This window comes from Rhinopithecus bieti, unplaced genomic scaffold, assembly GCF_001698545.2.
Source record: "Rhinopithecus bieti isolate Rb0 unplaced genomic scaffold, ASM169854v2 scaffold_10685, whole genome shotgun sequence".
Lineage (NCBI taxonomy): Eukaryota > Metazoa > Chordata > Mammalia > Primates > Cercopithecidae > Rhinopithecus > Rhinopithecus bieti.
In genome coordinates, this window is record NW_016806950.1 from 541,350 (window position 1) to 561,353 (window position 20,004).

The following is a 20,004-nucleotide window of genomic DNA, read 5'->3' on the forward strand; positions in this document are numbered from 1 at the left end:
AAAAAAAAAAAAAAAAAAAAAAAAAAAAGAAAGAAAGAAAGAAAGACAGAAGGACTGTCCTTCCCTGGACTGTCAGGGGTTGGGCTGGAGGGGTCCTTCTGGGGGACAAGGAAAGAAGCTGGCTGAGGACCAGGGCATCTCTTTAGGCCGAGCTCAGAGTAAAGCCAGGAAGGGTGGCTGTGGGGTGCTGGTGACTGGGAGCCTCTGCTGTCACTGCTCTTCACTGCAGAGCAGGACTGTGGGCTGGCCCCATGACCTGAGCCCCAGGACAGGCTGGGTGGGGGTCAGAAGGGCTGAGGCACCTGCCAGCCTGTCTTCTATCCTCGACTCCCCTGCCCCTCTGGGATCCTGGGCTGAGACTCTGGCTGGGAGGGGCTTACCCTACACTGAGGGGCACCCCGTCTCCCCGCCCCCTGCACTAAATCTGCCCTTGTGTCTCAATGTCTAGGGGTCTCTAAAGGGAAGAAGGCCTCTAAGCCTTTTTCTGTCTCCCCCACTTTCTGATCCTGGGTCTCCTCATCTTTGTTTCTCACCTTCTCTGCCTCTCTCTGTGCTGTCTCTATCTTGTCTCTGTCTTTCTCATTCTTTCTGGGTCTCTGGATCTCTGTTTCTGACCACCTCTGGCTGGCTGTTTCTCTTTGCTTCCCTCTCCCTCCCTCCCTGTCCCTGTGCTAGTTCTGGGTTCGGTGCCCTTGTCCTCTTTCCTGGGCCTGGATGGCCCTCTATCTGGGCCGGTCCCTTGGAGGCCGGGAAAGCGTCTCCTGGAGACCGCCTCTCTCCCCAGACTGGGCTCTGACGTTCAACTCTCAGGCAGCCCTCGTCCCTGCCTCAGCCCAGTTGCCGGTCTGTGGCCCTTGAGCGAGGCCACCGGCTCACCCCGAAGGGAGCGCGGGGTGGGTGGTGGGAAGGGGGAGGGGCGAGGGGGCGGACCCCGGGGGGGAGCCACACCGCGCTGGGCCCCGCCCCGGCCCCGCCCCTCCCGGGTCCCTGCCGGCGCCCCCAGCAGTGCCCTGGCCACAGAGCCTCCGCTGCCACCCGATGAATGGAGTCGCCTTCTGCCTGGTCGGGATCCCGCCCCGCCCGGAGCCCCGGCCCCCACAGGTGAGGGCGCTGGGCCAGGGAAGTGGGCGGGGCCGGTAGCTGCTGGGGAGCGGGCGGTCAGGCCGGGGTCGCTGCGACCCCGCTCGCCCTGCACAGCCTGGGGCGCACGGTGGGCGCGGGCACCGCGGGCACCGCTGCGGGGAGCTTCAGCTAGTGGCAGGCCCGGGAGGGGGCCCGAGCAAGAGCTGTCCGGGATAGAGGGGCGGGAAGGAGGAAGGTAGGCAAGGGGCCGGGACGGGCACGGGGCTGCCAGGGCAGGGGGCACAGACCCGGGTGGCGGTGCCAGGCCCCCAGCGGCTGGGCAGCGGGGGCGGGAGGCCCGCAGCTTTTGTCCGGGTTTGTCAGGCGGGGCGCCTGCCGCCGTTTCCTCTGCCCGAGTTTTCGTTTTCCGTTGGCGAGGCCCCGGCACAGCTGGAGGGAGAGGGAGTGGGGGAGGGGGTTCCCGTAGCGGGACGTCCTCCGCCAAGGAGTCCAGACCACCCCCTCCCCGCGCCACACTCGCCCCCTGCCGGGTCGGACTGCGGGACGGGTTGCCAGGCACGGTTCCGCCGCCCTCCTGGGTCCTGGGGAAGTCCTAGACACAGGCCTGGGACCCCCGGCTCTGGCGGCGCGGCTGCCCTCCCCTCTGCACTCTCCGACCGGCTGTGGGTGGGTCAAAGCGCGGGGTGCCAGGGGCATTACTCAGCGCTGGGCTGCTCTGCTTGGGTTCTTTCATCTGCCAGCTGCTGAGTCTGGGGAGGGGCCAGCAGGGGCCTCCCGGCCCCATCCCCCATTAGGGTCATTCCCTTACCTCTGAGCCTGGCTGCCCGCCCTGCAGGAGCACTCCAGCAGGCCTCCCTCCTCCTAAGTTGAAGGGTTGAACACTGTCAGGTCAACAGTTTCCCTGAGCTCGGAAAAGAAATTCCCTGAGGTCCAGGTTGAGGTCAAGGCCTGGGCTGAGGCCTGTTCCTCTTTAGACAGGGCTGAAAGACTTGGGGACTCTCCTCCCCGGCTTTCCCGGCAGTGTTGAAGGTGGGATCTGCTGCTTGCAACTCTTTTGGAGACTGGTGTGTTCCTTGGTTGCTGGATGTGTTCAGTTCTCCCTCAATCTGCATCTCTCCCGGACTCCCTTCAGCCAAAGTGTGTTTCCTAATTATGAACTTGAAATTCAGGATGGACAGGGGGTGGGGGTGGAGGTCATTAAGCATGAGTCCCTTGGTTTCAGTCCCCCACCAACAACAAATACTTCATCTCTATCCCCTGCACCCCTCTCTGTCTCCACCCCAACCCTGCAGCCTAGCTGGGGGTGAGTGGCTTTTGATCCCATGTGGTTCTCCCCTCTGCCAGGGCAACAGACCCCATTCCCCAAAGTGACGACTCTTACTGCCATGTACTCATTGGCATGCGATTTGAATCTCGATTATATAACCAGTCATTTCACCTCCAAAGGCAGCCCAAAGGTCCCCAGCTCCAGTGGCTTCCACTTGCCCACAGTGTGGTTGGGTCCACCCCAAGGTGGCTGGGAATTCCAAGATCCTGCACCTGAGGCCCTGACCTCTTCTTGGGAACCGTGGGAGCAGTAAATCCTCTACATTCAATGCTGGATTCAAAGGCCTCAATAATAATAAACAGGAAGAATGGGAGTGGGCAGGGTAGGTGTTGGTGTCCCATTTCACAGAGAGGGTCTGAGCCTACACAGTGACAGTGCCCAGGCAAGAACCCAGGACACTTGAAGGTAGTCAGGGCACAAGATGAAGCTTGGGGAGTAAAGCTATTAGGAAGGTGTCTGACTACAGCAATTGGTCAGGCTTGCACGGATCCTAGCCCAAGCAGAGAGGGACTGGGTCAGGGGAAGAGGCCCCATGCTTGTGCCACTCTCCTCGGGCTGACCTTGGGCTCATGGGGAAGAAGTGCAGCGTTCTTGGCATGGATGGGAGTGGGAGTGAGGGAGGGTGCTGGTTCTGAGCAGAGCAGTGCAGGAGTGGGTAGTAGATTGCTTCATCCTTCATTGCAGGAATACTCAGAAGGACTTCTTGATGTGTAAGGTTAAAAGAGAGACTACAAAGCAGCAGTGTGGAAGAAGTTACAATGTGAGGGACTGCAGTTAGATACTCAGGAGAACTTCTAGGGAGGGGCTTGTGACCCACAGCATCCCAGGCTAGCCATGCAGGGAAGTTTCCAGCAGTATAGTGGGTCAGGTGGATTCTTGTAAGTTGGATTCCAATGTAGAAATCTGGAGATGGTCATTGGAGATATCAAATATGCCAGCAAATATATTCAAATGAGCATTGGTGCCTGGAAACAAAAAATGTGTTTTTAAGGAAGGGGAATTGCTTTCACAGTGTAGCTCATAGTTAATACACAGACAGCAAAAACTCCTGGCCAGGATTTATAAAAACAACCTCATTTGATCCTCACAATACCACTAAGAGGTAGATACCATTATTATCCCCATTTTACAGTTGAGGACACTGAGGCACAGACAGCTAATATTGCAGCCCAAATCACACCCCCAGTGCCCTGTGGAGCCAGGGTAGGAACATGGCAGTCTGGCTCTAGGGTCTTGCTCTCACCCTCACTATCTGGCTTCTCAGGACCTGCTGTGTCCCGCTGTCACTCCCACCCCAAATCTGTGTCCATTTTGTACACAGCCCAAGATCAAGGTCAGCTTCTGGCTGGATTACAGCTTGGTTGCTTGTCTTCTGTTCTATTTCTTTACTCCTCCAATCTTTCCCACCCTGCCCCAAGCCGGCCTATAGCACTCGGCCAGGGCTCAGTTCACTGGTGTTTTCCTTCCAAAGGGGCATCAAGCCCTGCTCTGTTGGCTGCAGGGGTTCAAAGGTGAGATATTGGCTTGGTCAGGGATTTGGACAAAGCCCGGTTTTAATGATCCTGCTCTCACCGTCTCGGGAGAGAGACATGAATAGGGCATGTGGGAGCTGGTGCTGCCTTTCCCCTAGCACCCCCCCACCCCCTTCAAACAACCCGCCTTTAGATCCAGCCCCCCCTGTTTCTTGTGAAATTGTGCCAGTTTGTCAGCAGGGCAGTACCAGTCTGTGCCAGGCGGACGTCTCCTCCCCCACTGCCTCAGTGGGACGTCAGGCTGAGATGGCCTTGGGGCTGGACTTTGGGGAGATTTTAAAGCCCTTTTGGGGTGGGGTGTATTTACCACCTGTCAGAGTGGGCGAGGACCAAAGGGGTCATCATGTCCAACTCTCTTATGCTACAGTGGGGAAACAGACTGGGGAGTGCCCAAGGTCCCTCAGCCTTGGCAGACAAGGACCCATCTTCTGACTCCCAGCTCCCAGGCCATGCCTTTCCCTCTGTGGTTGGTTCTGTCCTTCGTGGCCCCCCTCAGTGCAGGGTTCTTGGACTGGGCTCCAAGAGGGAGAGGGGAGGGCAGGGAGGAGCAGGGATGAGTGGACAATGTGTCCTGTTCATCTCTGTGTCCCTAGTGGCCAGCACAGAGCCTGGCACAGAGCAGTTCTCCATAAATGTTTGTGAAGTGCAAACCAGGGAACAGCCCCGCCTGTGGCCTCCCAGGGCGCCCCAGGCTCAGCTCTACCCCTGACACTGTGATGGCCCATCTCATATCCATCTACCCCACCAGACAGGAGTTATTTGAGGCCAAGAAAAATAATGATAGCAACTCCTTCCATAGTGCTTACCTCTATGGTATATTACCATCACCCCACTTGACAGATTAAGAAACTGACACAGGCTGGGTACGGTGGCTCACACCTGTAATCCCAGCACTTTGGGAGGCTGGGGTGGGCAGATCACCTGAGGTCAAGAGTTCAAGACCAACCTGGCCAACATGGTGAAACCCCGTCTCTACTAAAAACACAAAAAATTAGCCGGGCATGGGATGCGCACCTGTACTTCCAGCTTCTTGGGAGGCTGAGACAGGAGAATTGCCTGAACCGGGCAAACAGAGGTTGCAGTGAGCCGAGATCGTGCCATTTCACTCCAGCCTGGGTGACAAGAGTGAAACTCCTTCTCAAAAAAAAAGAAAGAAAAAGAAAAAAAAAAAAAAGAAACTGACACAAGGAGATACCATGGCTTCCAAAGGCCACCCAGCAAGTAAGTGGCAGAGCTGAAGAGTTGGCCATGTTCTTAACCCCATTCCAAGGGGCCCCAGAGGTGTCATGTTTGTCTCGGTGTCCACAGAGCCTGGCATACAGCAAGTCCTCAGATAATGTTTGTAGACCAAATGACTGAATTCATGAATAATGCTATTACGTTGGCCATGAAGTAAAAAGATTGAAAAAAAAAAAAACCAGAATTAATTCATGACTAATGGGACAGTGTGTATGGAAAAACCACAGACTCCTATAGCCTATCCCTTTGGAAGTGGGGGTGCTGGGGTCTTGGGAAGGTGGCTTGGAGGTGTATCACACCTTGTTTTCTCACAACAGTGCCTGAGCCAAACCTAGAGAGGAAGGGAAGGTCCACTCGCCCACACCGAAGCATGGCAGGGGTCACCGGGGGCTTCCCCAGTCTTCAGCTTCTCTTTGGCTCTCCCTCCCTCTCTTGTTCCCTCAGAGTTCTGAGGGGTCGGTGCTGAAGAAAGAGCACGTGGGAAAAAAACTACAGGTTGGAATCAAGAGGCCTGTTTATTTTTCATCTCTCTGGCCCTGAGATGTTCAGCTCAATGCATCTCTTTGTGGTGGAAGATTCTGTCCTTTTGAAGTTAGAGGGTTAGACAGAGCCTGGTTTGGGGCAGGGCCTGTCCTAACTATCAATTCTCTATCTCTCACAGAAAGGGTGTTGGTGCCGGGCACAGAGGCGCACACCTGTAATCCCAGCACTTTGGGAGGCCAAGGCGGGTGGATCACCTGAGGTCAGGAGTTTGAGACCAGCCTGGTCAACACGGTGAAACCCCGTCTCTACTAAAAGTACAAAATTGGCTGGGCAAAGTGGCACACACCTGTAGTCCCAGCTACCTGGGAGGCTGAGGCAGGACAATCGCTTGAACCTGGGAGAGGGAGATTGCAGTGGGCCAAGATCATGCCATTGCGCTCCAGACTGAGTGACAAGAGCAAAATGTAGTCTAAAAAAAAAAAAAAAAAACATAGCTGAGCATGTAGTCCTAGCTACTCAGGTAGTGGAGGTGGGAAAATCACTTGAGCTGGAGGGTTCGAGTGCAGTGAGCCGTGACTGCACCACTGCCCTCCAGCCTGGGCAACATAATGAGACCCTGTCTCAAAAAACAAAACAAAATAAAACAAAAAAGAGCGAGAAGGGAGTGTTGGATTTCTGGCCACCTCCCTCCATTCCTAAACCTTAGGCCCAGGGACATCTGAAACCTCCTCAAAGCCCTGTGCACCTAGGCAGATGACCTCTTGCCCTCTGACCCCCTCTGCTCCCCATTTGTTGGTTTGAATTAAGACTAGTCAAGAGGCTGGGCGCGGTGCGCGGTGGCTCACAGCCTGTAATCCCAGCACTTTGGGAGGCCAGGCGGGCAGATCACGAGGTCCAGGAGAATCGAGACCATCCTGGCTGACACGGCAAAACCGCCATCTCTACTAAAAAATAAAAAAATCCAGCAGGTTGTGGTGGCGGGCACCTGTGGTCCCAGCTACTTGGGAAGCTGAGGCAGGAAGAAATGGTTGTGACCCGGGAGGTGGAGATTGCAGTGAGCTGAAATCACGCCACTGCACTCCAGCCTGGGCAACAGAGTGAGACTCCGTTTCAAAAAAAAAAGAAAAAAGCCGGGCGCGGTGGCTCAAGCCTGTAATCCCAGCACTTTGGGAGGCCGAGACAGGCGGATCACGAGGTCAGGAGATCGAGACCATCCTGGCTAACACAGTGAAACCCCGTCTCTACTAGAAAATACAAAAAACTAGCCGGACGAGGTGGCGGGTGCCTGTAGTCCCAGCTACTCGGGAGGCTGAGGCAGGAGAATGGTGGGAACCCGGGAGGCGGAGTTTGCAGTGAGCGGAGATCCGGCCACTGCACTCCAGCCTGGGCGACAGAGCGAGACTCCGCCTCAAACAACAACAACAACAACAACAAAGAACTAGTTAGTCACTATCTGCAGGCCACACCTCATCTACTGAAAAAGGCTGGAGAGGAGCTGGCTAGAAAAAAAGAGGACCCCGAGGGAGATATGGTCCACCATTTAATCTAGACAGGCCAATCACGGGAGCTACGAGGCCTGAGCCTGGCATGACCCTCAGTTCGTTGGGAGGCAGGAGCATCCTCAGGTAGAGTGTATGGGCTTTGCCTGCCTTCAGCCTGCTGAGGTCCAAATTTTAGATGTACTCCTTGTTCACTGTGTGCCCTTGGTCAAGTTGCTTCATTGTTTTAGCCTCGGTTTTCTTTTATTCTTTTGAGGCAGGGTCTCGTTCTATTGCTCAGGCTGGAGTGCAGTGGTGTGAGCTTGGTGCACTACAGCCTTGAACTCCTGGGATCAAGTGAGCCTCCCTCCTCAGCCTCCTGAGTAGTTGAGACTACAGGTGCATGCCACCATGCCCAGCTAATTTTTCTATTTTTGTATTTTTTATAGAGACAGGGTTTTGCCATGTTGCCCAGACTGGTCTCAAACTCCTGGACTCAAGCAATCCCTGCGCTTTGGCCTCCTAAAGTGTAGGGATTACAGGTGTGAGCCACCACACCTGGCTGGTTTTCTTATCCCTGAAATAATCCCCCAAAATTATGGAGAGGGCTAAATGAGGTAATATTGGTAAAGTGGCTGAGATTTAGTCATCTCAATTATTGGTAGCAACTATTATTAAAAAAACAATCAATGGATAGAAATGAGAACAATGCACTTTTGGCTCAGCAAAAAGTACTGACCTTTATGGTCAGAGTAATCTAAAGAGAAAGTGACCTGCCTCTGGAGGTAATGAGGCCCCCGTCACTGGAGGTGCAATGAGGTCCAGGCAAGCACAGGCTGGAGAATGATATGCACTAGAGAGAATTCAGGAAAGCCTTGGCACAGGAAACTTTCAGGGCCCTGCTTTGGCATCAGCACTATATGATAGGAAATGAGAGGAGCAGGTGAATCCTACTTCCTACTGTGGGGCATTGAGGAGAGCAGGCAGAGATGTCCCCAGCCTCTGGGAACATCAGGAGTTGGCTGCTATGGTTTGGACTGTGAGGCTCCTCAGAGGATAGGTAGTCCTGAGAGGCTTCCTGGAGGAGGACTGCAAGGGTGGGTATGGTTCTGATAGGTGGGAAAAGGTGGGATTGTATTCTAGGCCCACGAAGGGCTTGGTGGCCAAGGAGCAGAGAGGGTCCTGGGCCACTGGTCCTAAAGTTGGCCCCAGGGTTGCGTCATCATCCTCGTGCCTCAGCCTCCTGAGTAGCTGGGATTACAGGTGCGCCACCACGCCTGGCTAATGTTTCTATTTTTGTAGAGACAAGGTTTCAGCATGTTGGCCAGGCTGGTCTCGAACTCCTGACCTCAGGTAATCCGCCTGCCTCAGCCTCCCAAAGTGCTGGGATTACAAGCATGAGCCACCGCACCCAGCTAGGTTTCATCATTCTGGGTGCCCAAGGGGTTTGGGTGTATGGTGGTGGCAATGGGGAAACTGGTAATTCCCTGTCCCGCCAACCCCCCAGCTTCTCCTGGAGGAGGAGCCAAGGCTACTCCCGGTGGCAAGGAGCCCGGGCCCGTAAGGAGCGGAACTGGGCAAAGAAAGACTTCTTATGCCCAGTGCATTTGGGGGCATCCGGGGGTCGGGGAACAGTGGGGCCTTTGTCCCCAGCCGCCGGGAATCTGGCCGAGGAGTTGGCCCTGGGTCTGGCTAGGCCCTCGGCAGGCAGGTCCTCTTTGCAGTGACCCTTTCAAAGCTCGGCCTGAATCCCTGGGAGAGGAGAGCAGCGGTGGGGCGGGACAATCCCTGGGGAGGAGGACAGCGGTGGGTGTGGAGCAATCCCTGGAGAGGAGACAGCGTGTGGGGTGGACAATCCGCTGGAGGAGAGACAGCGTGGGGGCGGGACAATCCCTGGGAGGAGAGACAGCGTGGGGGTGGGACAATCCCTGGGAGGAGAGACAGCGTGGGGCAGGACATGGGGATGACTGAGACCCACAGGCTGAGGCCTGAGGGACAGAAACAGACCTGCCTTGGCCTCTCGGAGTGGGGAGGCTGGTGGGAGGTGTGTGGCCGGAGGAATGTGGTGGGCTGCGGGACCGCGTGGGAGCCATGTGGGAGGATAACCACTCAAGGGGCCTTAGCCCCAAGTTGGGGTCCACCTAGGGAGGGGCCGAGTTCATTCTGGCCGAGAGTGTTTCTGTCTCCAATCTGACTTCTGTCTGGCTCTGTTTTCCTGCATCAACAGCTGCTTCTTCCTTTTTGATTTCCCCAAAAGTGTGAGAGCTTGGAAAGAATCGGGTGTGGACGCCAGACTCAGAGCTCTTGGGAGGAGGGAGAGGTGGGGGCCTGGGCAATCTAGAGCTTTTCCTGATCCTGAGAGTCCCCGAAGGCTGGAGGGAGAGGCTCTCCATAGAGTCTCCCTTATGCTCAAGGTGGAGGAACTCTGTCTTTTTCCCGAAAAGGGACGGAAGGAGGAGGAAAGCTATCCAGAGGGGGGACGTCTTCCTTTGTTTCAGCTGGAGGAATATCAGAGGCCACCCTCCTTCCCTGTCTCTCCATTTGCCTCATGGGGAAACTGAGGCCTAGAGAAAGGACAGTCCAAGGGGATAGAGCAGAGAAGAAAGGACCAGCAAGAGTGGAAGGAAGCCAGCCCTGTGTGGTTAGGACTGTAGGGACTATGGTGGCTCACGCCTGTAGTCCCAGCTACTCGGGAGGCTGAGGCAGGAGGATCGCTTGAGAGGATGGATGCCAGGTGGGAGGAGGAAGGGGCCTCGGGTTGTTGAGTTGTCATAAGAGGGTTGTAGAGAAGTGCCCAGAGTTCCTTCAGCTCTGACCTGCGGTGATTCCGTGAAAAGAAGGAGAGGAAGGAATGGTGAGTTCCCCAAGGTCCAGGTAGAAAGGGGGACCCCAGGCTTTTGGACTGAGCAATGCACAGGGGAGCCTTTGGCAGCCCAAGGGAGAATCTTGCCCCCACTCTGATGCTGTTTCTACTTCTTGCCCCGGAACCCGATCTCTCCTTGGCCTCAAGGCACTCTCTGTACTAGGGAAGATTTTTGTTGTTGTTGTTTTTGAGACAGAGTTTTGCTCTGTCACCCAGACTGCAGTGCAATGGCATGATCTCGGCACACTGCAACCTCTCCCAGGTTCAAGCGATTCTCCTGCCTCTGCCTCCCGAGTAGTTGGGATGACAGGCACCCACTTTTAGTAGAGATGGGCTTTCGCCATGTTGGTCAGGCTGGTCTTGAACTCCTGACCTCAGGTGATCTGCCTGCCTTAGCCTCCCAGAGTGTTGGGATTACAGGCATGAGCCACCGCACCTGGCCTGGGAAGATTCTTATAAATCTTCCTTTCCTCTTCTGGAGGTGTGGCCCTGGGCTCCTCCCCAAGAGAGGCGGAGGAGGGGGCGGAGGCCCCAGGCTGCAATGGAGGCTGTCTGCGCACTGTATCTTGCAGTGGCATCGCAAAGCTGAACTTCATTAGCTCTAATGAAGCCTTGGCACTGTGCCCCTCCCACACAGCACCTAGATGTTTCAAGGAAGGCGAGGGGGACAACTGAGGTTGGGTCCAGAGCCCAGGAGATGGTGCGGCGGGCAGGGGGGATGTTTGCAAGAGGGGAGGGTAGGAGGCAGAAAATGGGGACCACACAACCAGGCCGGGGTTGCCAAAGTGAGAGAGAAACAGCTCCTCTTCCTTCCGCACTGGGACCTTTGTCTTCTCCAGTGGCCTAGAGGCCTAGGTACCCCCAGTGCTAGGGAAAGCCTTATCTGAGAGATGGGGCGTGGTCTGGGGATGCTGAGGATATTCCCAGGCCTGGCTTGCAGACAGCGCCCCTCCTGCTCTCTCCCTAATTTCAGCCTAGGGCAGGAGAACAACCTGACCCCAGCATGGGAGGCCCAGGGCTCGGGAAAGTGCGGCAGTGGGCCGGAGCCAAAACGAACCCGCTGTCAGTGGTGATTGCTGCTTGCTTGCTCTCTGCGTTCCAGGCTCTCTCTTGGGACCTGGATGAATGAGACACAATCTTGCCCTCAAGGGCCTCCTTGTCTGCTTTTCCTACCGCCCAAAAGCCAGACAAAAAGTCTCCACAAAGATTGTATAACCATGAGTCCTAAGATTTGCATCCACCCGATCTACCAGTACCGAACACCCCTCAGGGGGCCCCCTGCCAAAAATATTAATGTAAAAATGGCCCAGTGTGACTGGGGAGACGGACCTGCAGCCTACACAAGCTAGTGTCTTCACCATGGTAATCGCTGGAGAGTGAATGTGGTCAAAAAGGCATTAACAGGAGTTTAAAGCTGGAAGTCGGAAGCTGGGTAGAATTGCCATAGAGATTGGTTAAAAACCAGTTGGTGATATGATTAATCTCCTTTCTTTCATCTCCTGTTTCCAAATCTGTCATTAACCTGAGGATTCTATAGTGAAATCCTTTTGATCGATTTTCAAGTGCCGTCATAAGGGGGATGTATAATTACAGATGCAACAACTGAGACCTGGAGTGGGCAAATAACTTCACTTAAGGTCACCAAGCATCAAATTTCAAGCTGGGCCAGGCACGGTGGCTCATACCCATAATCCCAGAGACTTGGGAGGCTTCGACAGGAGGATTGCTTGAAGCCAGGATTTTTTTTTTTTTTTTTTTTTTTTTGAGAGAGAGAGTTTTGCTCTGTCACCCAGGCTGAAGTGCAGTGGCACAATCAGGCACACACTACCATGCTTGGCTAATTTTTTTGTAGTGGTGGGGGTCTCCCTATGTTGCCTAGGCTGGTCTTGAACTCCTGAGCTCAAGTGATCCTCCTGCCTTGGTTTCCCAAAGTGTTGGGATTACAGGCATGAGCCAGAGGTCAAGAATTTGAGACCAACATGGGCAACATAGCAAGACCCTGTCTCTAAAAAATTAGCCAGGTGTGGTGGTGCACACTTGTAGTCCCAGCCACTTGGGAGGCTGAGTTGGGAAGATTGCTTGAGCTCAGGAGTTCGAGGCTACAGTGAGCTATAATTGCACCGCTGCCCTCCAGCCTGGGTAACAGAGCAAGACCCTATCCACCCTCACCCCCCCACAAAAATTAAAGCTGGGTCTCTCAGACTCCTAGGTCTGTCATTGTTGTGACTGCTATATTCTCTGACAACAAAGAGCTGGGAGGACACCCCTCACCCAGGGAAGGTAGACCCTCTTCCCCACAGCTGAGCCCTGAAATCCAAGCAAAGGTTGGCATAATGAAGGGGTGGGGAGGACAGATGTAATGGGTGGTGTGTGCAGAGAGATGTAGATTAAGTTCTGCTTCTCTGTGTCTTCTGTGATTCAGTGTGGAGTCTGGGTTTGCTCGTGAGTGGTGTGGGGGACCCCAGGGTTCTGTCAATGAACATGGCTGAGCCCCTGCCTCCTCCAAAGATGCTCCAGCTCTGAGGGGAAGGCTTCACTGTGGGGAGATGAGGCTTGCCAAAGCTTGAAAGATATTTGCTGGGGCTGGGCGCACTGGCTTACGCCTGTAATCCAGCACTTTGAGGGGCCAAGGCAGGCAAATCACGAGGTCAAGAGATCGAGACCAGCCTGGCCAACATGGTGAAACCCCGTCTCTACTGAAAATACAAAAATTAGCTGGGCGTGGTGGCATGTGCCTGTAGTCCCAGCTACTCGGGGGGCTGAGGCAGGAGAATCACTTAAACCCGGGAGGTGGAGGTTGCAGTGAGCCAAGATTGCGCCACCACACTCCAGCCTGGAGACAGAGTGAGACTTCGTCTCAAAAAAAAAAAAAAAGTTTGCTGGGACAAGAAAGGGATGGAGAAGAAGGGAGAGAAGGGCATGCCAGGCAGGGTGACCCAGCATTAGCACAGGCAAGGAGGCATGAACCAGCCTGGCCTCTTAAGAGACTGAGGAGTACAAGGCTCAGAGTACAGGGAGGTCAGGCCGGCAAGGCCAATGAGACCAGATCCCGCCCCTTCCCTCCCCCATCAGGGCGTATCCCTCGTGCTGTGCTAGGAACCTGACTCGCTCCCATAGCTACTTCGGAGCCACACAAGGGTCTGGGGCAGTGGAGGCAGCAGACCAGGTGAAAGAAGATGGGAGATGAAACTGGAGGTACAGTTGGAAGGGCAGGATAAGAGTGGAATATGTTGGCTGGGCACGGTGGCTCACACCTGTAATCCCTGCACTTTGGGAGGCTGAGACCGGTGGATCATCTGAGGTCGGGAGTTCGAGACCAGCCTGACCAACATGGAGAAACTCTGTCTCTACTAAAAATACAAAATTAGCCAGGAGTGGTGGCTCATACCACCGCAGTAGCTGTAATCCCAGCTACTCAGGAAGGCTGAGGCAGAGGAATCGCTTGAACCTGGGAGGCAGAAGTTGCAGTGAGCCGAGATTGCACTTTTGCACCCCAGCCTGGGCAACAAGAGCGAAACTCCGTGTCAAAATAAATAAATAAATAGATATAAAAATAAAAATACAGGCCGGGCGCGGTGGCTCAAGCCTGTAATCCCAGCACTTTGGGAGGCCGAGACGGGCGGATCACGAGGTCAGGAGATCAAGACCATCCTGGCTAACACGGTGAAACCCCGTCTCTACTAAAAAATACAAAAAACTAGCCGGGCGACGTGGCGGCGCCTGTAGTCCCAGCTACCCGGGAGGCTGAGACAGGAGAATGGCGTGAACCCGGGAGGCGGAGCTTGCAGTGAGCTGAGATCCGGCCATAGCACTCCAGCCTGGGTGACAGAGCGAGACTCCGTCTCAAAAAAATAAAATAAAATAAAATAAAAATACAAAAATTAGCCAGGCGTAGTGGCGGGTGCCTGTAAATCCCAGCTACTTGTTGGGAGGCTGAATGCAGGAAATCACTTAACCTGGGAGGCGGAGGTTGCAGTGAGTGCCGAGGATCGCACCCGCACAGCACTCCAGCCTGGGCGCAGAGTGAGACTCTGTTTAAAAAAAAAAAAAAAAAAAGAAAGAGTGGGAATATGTCACCCTCTCCCCCTTTCCAGAAACTTGCTGTGCCGTCTCTTTCCCTTGTCTAGAAGGGCCTTCTCTGCCTTTTCCATTTCTCCAACTCCTGTTCCTCTTTCAATGCCCAATTCAAATATCTTCTGTAAAGCCTCCCTCCACCACTCAAATATACGGCGACTTCCTCCTCTGCGCGCTAGACCTTGTGCCCCGCAAGGGGAGGGACTTTGTCTTATTCACTGCTCTATATCCAGCTTCTAGGCCAGGCCCTGTTAGAACGCTGCTGACTGATGAACTGAGTGTTCCCGCAGCACTTGGCACTGCATTGTCCACCAATAATAATAACAATGGGAGTATTGGTTATAGCAAACATGTATTGCAGCCCTCAGGGCCAGACACTGCTGTGCTGAGCACTTTACACACACCGTCTCTTTAATCTGTACAACAATCCCATGGGCGATGGATTATCTCTACTTAATATCTGTGGAAACAGAAGCTCAGGGAGGTTGGTAACTTGTCCAGTGACATACAGATAGGGCCTGAGTCAGGATTCAAACCAGCTTCCTCTGAATCCTGCTTAGGAACTTTTTTTTTTTTTTTGAGACTGAGTCTTGCTCTGTCGCCCAGGCTGGAGTGCAGTGGCACGATCTCTGCTCACTGCAACCTCTTCCTCCCGGGTTCAAGCGATTCTCCTGCCTCAGCCTCTTGAGTACCTGGGACTATAGGCACGTGCCACTGCATCTGGCTACTTTTTGTGTTTTTGGTAGAGAAAAGGTTTCACCATGTTGGGCAAGCTCGTCTCTAACCCCTGGCTTCAAGTGATCCTCCGACCTCGGCCTCCTAAAGTGCTGGGATTACAGGCATGAGCCACTGTGCCCAGGTTCTGCTTAGGAACTTTTAAACACTATGCCCTACAGCACCTTCATTTGTTGCATGTCTGTCTCCTTGGTTTTATAAAATCAGGGACTGCTTTTGTTAATTTTTGAAAATCCTTAGACTACGGAACTGATTTGTTAAGCAACTTCTGCATGCCAGACACTCAACATTGAGTCCTCTCCAGGACCCAGTTTACAGCTGAGGAGACTGAGGCATGAAGAGGGAAAGGACTTGACCAAGGTCACGCAGTTGGGACCTGAAACAGTTGGCCTCTGATTCATCTTCCCTTGTGTCACTGCCCCCCCCAGCCCAGTGCCAGGCCCTTGGTGGCACCCAGTGAACAGTCCTAGAATGACAGAAGGAGGAACCGGCTCTGAAGGTAACTGCTTTCTTTGGGGGCACACAAGGGGCCGGACGGGGGCCATGAACTGGGCCTCCAGCCCCTAAGCCCAGTGTGTGTCCCGCTGGGATCACTGATGAGGAGAGGGATCTAGAGGCCAGGACTGGGGATGTTATAATTTCCAGGTGCCCAGCTGTCTGTCAGATCTGGGAGCTCCAAGGAGGAGAGGCTGACCTGGTTCCGGGGTGGTCAGGGATGGTGTCCGGGGCAGGCAGAGCCTTATCACGACCTTTAGAGGCCTCCAGAGGCTACACCGCATCAGTGGGATTTTGGCCACTGGTGACCAGAAGGGACCTCCAAGCCTGGGAAATGCAGCTGCGGGGGCTACAGTGCGGATGGGCAGAGGCCCTGGATTGTGCTGCAGGCTGGGCACTGCCTTTTGCTGAGTGACCATTCAGCCTATGCTCCCAGCCCCACAGGGATCCACCAATCAGACCTGCCTGCTGCTGTGTATTTGCATCTCATTTGCGTGACAACACCCCTTGCTCTGTCCCTAAGTGTGCCTCCCCAGCTCATGCCCCATTCCCCATTTCAGGCCCCCTGTGCAGAGCTCCCATGGGAGGGGCAGAAAGGCCCACCTGGGCTGACAGCCTGCTGCACTATTCATAGCTCAGGGCTGGCGTACTTCACATACTTGACGTTTCTCATGTCTGGCTGGCCCGAGGCCCCTCTGTTGTCTTCCCCTCCCTCCCCTCTTCTCTTTTTCCCTCTTCCCCTCCTCCCTTAACCTCTTTCCCCACCTTCCTCCTTTCAACCAATCTTCCTGAAATCTACAGATGTCCAAGTCCCTCATCATGGAAGAGCCCACATAAGGAAACTGAGGCCTCAGAGAGGGCGGGGCCTGGAGGGAGAAACCGGTAGTAATGAGGCGCATAATGAGGTGGCTGAGAGTCTGGGCTCTGCCCGCATTTTCTTTTTTTTTTTTTTTTTTTTTTTTTTTTTGAGGCGGAGTCTCGCTCTGTCGCCCAGGCTGGAGTGCAGTGGCTGGATCTCAGCTCACTGCAAGCTCCGCCTCCCGGGTTTACGCCATTCTCCTGCCTCAGCCTCCCAAGCAGCTGGGACTACAAGTGCTCGCCGCCACGCCCGGCTAATTTTTTTGCATTTTAGTAGAGACAGGGTTTCACCGTGTTAGCCAGGATGGTCTCAATCTCCTGACCTTGTGATCCGCCCGTCCCGGCCTCCCAAAGTGCTGGGATTACAGGCTTGAGCCACCGCGCCCGGCCACTGCCCGCATTTTCAATCCCGAGCTGACGTTAGCTGTGGCACCATGGCAGATTCCTTAGCTTGCTAAGTTAGACAAATATTTCAGAAAGTCAAGGTGAGACCTGGAGGGTAAGGGTTGAGTCAAGGGAAAAAGGGGATGGGGAGGGGGCAGGCAGGCACCGTATTATAGTCCAGGGAGAGGGGAACTTGGATGCAGCGAGCAGGCCCTGAGTCTCAGGACAAGGGTTTGGCACATTGCAGAACCCACGAGGAGGGCTCGTGGCTGGAGTGTGGCCAGCTGGGGTGAGGGCACAGAGCTGCAAAGAGGATTGAAGCAGCTCCCCCTTTTCTCCCCACCCCTTTCTCCCCCACTTCTTTTTTTTGAGCTTGGATCTGGCTCCACCGCCCAGGCTGGAGTACAGTGGCACAACCATGGCTCACTGCAGCCTTGAACTCTTGGCTCAAGCAATCCTCCCACTTCAGCCTCCCAGGTAGCTGGGACTACCGGCATGCCCCATGGCGCCTGGCTAATTTTATTTTATTTTGTGGAGATGGGGTCTTACCATGTTGACCAAGCTGGTCTCAAACTCCTGGGCTCAAGGGATCCTCCTGCCTCTGTCTCCCCAAGTTCTGTGATTACAGGCATGAGCCACCGGCCCCCGCCCCCTTTTCTTCCTTATTCCAGCAGCCCTGACTTCTGCATCTGGTTCCCTCTGAGGAAGGGGTGGGGATATAAAAAGACAAAGATCTGAAGCAGTCCCTGCCTCTACTAGACCCCTCCTGGGGACAGGGTTCTGGTTACCCCTAACTCTCTGAGGAAAGACTCATTCATTCCTCAACATTCAGAAACAGTGTGCAGAGCACCCACCCTGGGCCAGGAGCCAGGGATTTGACCACCAGCAAAGCAAACATGGTCCTTGCCTTCCAGGACCCACAGCCCTGTGGGGAGATGTTGGTCAAAATAAGCTCATAAATAAACAGACACTGACAAGAGGGTGCACAGGTAACTGACCTGGTCTGGGGCCAGAGGAGGTGTGTCTAGGGAAGTGACATTTTTGCTAAGAGCAACAGGGTAGGTAGGAGTGAATCAGGGCATGGGTTGCATTCCAGAAGCAGCATGTGCAAAGGACCTGAGGCTGGAAAGGTGCCTGGTCTTCACAGGAGCTGGAAGGAGGCCAGGGTGGCCGAAGCATAGAGGAAGAGGGCGTGGTGGGTGTGGGGACCAAGGTGCGTCCCACAAGGCCTGGTGGTCATAATATTAAAATAATCAATCTGGACTGTCAGATGCCAGAGAGGTGACTGCCACTTAGAGCAGGGCAGTGGTGTGATGAAGTGAGCAGACTCCGGAGACATCGAGGAAGCAGAGTCTGCTCCAATGCGGGGATGGAGGTGTTAGGGGCCATAACACCTAATTCTTGGTTCTCAGCCACTTTGTCAGGCTGCTATCCCTGTCTTCATTTTATAGCTGAAGAAATAAGGAAAACTGAGTGACCTTGAGTGATGATCTTGAGGTCACACAGCCAGAAAAGGGTCAGGGCCAGTACCAATGGCAAGTGTGGTCTTTTCTCTGTGTTAGCTTTCTTGATGCCGGGACAGTGGTCACTTTCTCACCAGCTTCCCTGTCCCCACGCCTCAGTGCCCCTACAGGTCACCCCAGCATTCCCTGCCTAGCACCCGACCCAGTGGAGAGCCAGGAGTTCTAGGTGGTGGGTGCTGTGTGCCACCTTTATTTCCAGAGGTTGTTCTGCTGTTAAATGAGTTAGTGCATTTAACAGCAGCATGCCTGGGGTATAGTAAGCACTCAACAAGTATTCATGACTGTGTGGCTGTTATCCTGTCCCCAAATGTGGGGCCAGGCAGACTGGCAGGGGGAGGTGGGAGGAGGACCTGGAGCGAGGATGATGCCATCTGTCCCCTTCTGACCAGAGAGCCCAGCCCAGGGGGCTCTCTCATGGCAGCAGCCCAGGGGAGGCTGTTTGTCCCTGCAGAGCCACTGTCCCTGCCACCTGCCCAGCTGCCTCTGGGCATCACAGACTGGATTAGGGAGCGGTTCAGTTCATAGGCAGGGCCACATGTGTGAAGGGGAAGGTAGGGGTAACCCAGGAGGGATGGGCAGGGCTGGGGTAAGGGGGTGGGTGGTTTCAGGGGTGGGGCTGAGAGCCTCTCCCTGCAGGGAGCCCCATGTGCTCCGGGGAGACTTTCGGAATCTGCTGAGACCTGCCCTGGGAGGGGACATGGTCTCAGCTTGACTGGGACCCATCTCTTGCCTGAAGGAAACCAATGTGTGCACCTGTTACCTCTGCCCAGGCTGTCAGACAACAGGAAGCACTCCTGGGGGGCGGGGGGCAGGTGGAGTCACACCTAGAGCTCTCCCCTAGCCTCCTCTGAAGTGTGCTGTCCAGTGTGAGACCGGGGGATGGATTTGCTGACCTTAGAGAAGAGTCATTGCAGGCATTCCCTGCCTCTAGGAATGACTGCTCCAGTCTAGTCTGAAAAGGGGCTCTGGGCGCTCTCCTTGACCAAAGGGAGACCCGAGATTCCACAGTTGCTCTGTCTTTCTGCAGAGGATTCTTCTCCTCTGTAGGAAATGGGGAGGGGAACATCCCAGGGCCGGTTGGAGCTGAGGGGCCTGGGGAGCGAGGTTGAGGGAATGAGGACCCCTCTGCTGGCTCTGGGTTGTCAAGGAGACGAGGCATGCCAGCACTGGGCCAGCAGGGGGCTCTGCTGCCCACGGGACCTGCCTATCCGGCAGCCGAGATAATCATCCTTCAGTGTGCCAGGGTGCGGGCTCATTTCCAGGAGTGCCTGCGAGGACCCGGCGGTGTCTCTGTGGGCACGCCCTTGTGTGTATGTTACAGGTGGGTGTGAGCGTGTGGCCTGTTGGAACGGGCATGTGTGTGCTTGGTGGGTTTGAGGACCCCCACACTGAGTCAGGTTTCTGACAAGAAAACACTTCCAAGCTCCTGCTGGCAGCCTTGGAAGAGTTTGTGCATGACTGGGGATGGCAGCCTCTGTGGATGGCAGGCCCCCATCAACGCCAAGGACCTGATGCATGCCAGGTTCAGGCTGGGCTTTTCCCCTGTTCAGGAACCTCTAGGGCTCCAAAGATGACAGTAGAGACTCTGAGGAGGTGTAGTGACGAGGAATGGCAGGGAAAGGTCTTCCAGGCAGGAGGTGTCCAGCTCCTGGGCAACCTCTGTGGGCAGAGCCTTCTCCTGGGCACCAAGGAGAGCCTGGTCATTTGTTTCCTCTTTCAACTTTTTTTTTTTTTTTTTTTTTGAGATGGAATTTTGCTCTTGTCGTCCAGGCTGTAGTGCAATGGTGCGATCTCGGCTCGCTGCAACCTCCACCTCCTGGGTTCAAGTGATTCTCCTGCCTCAGCCTCCAGAGTGGCTGGGACTACAGGCACCTGACACCAAGCCCGGCTAATTTTTGTATTTTAGTAGAGACGGGGTTTCACCATGTTG

The 20,004-nt window shown here is 54.8% G+C and overlaps 1 protein-coding gene across 1 annotated transcript in view; it reads left to right on the forward strand.

Moving 5' to 3' along the window:
- The first annotated feature begins 862 nt into the window (after positions 1 to 862).
- Positions 863 to 20,004, forward strand: part of ARHGAP23 (Rho GTPase activating protein 23) — an 88,129-nt gene continuing 68,987 nt past the window's right edge. Inside the window, exon 1 of the mRNA XM_017879024.1 lies at positions 863 to 1,101. Within this exon, the coding sequence (XP_017734513.1) occupies positions 1,039 to 1,101 (63 nt within the window). The 5' untranslated portion in view covers positions 863 to 1,038. The remainder of the gene's footprint in view (positions 1,102 to 20,004) is intronic.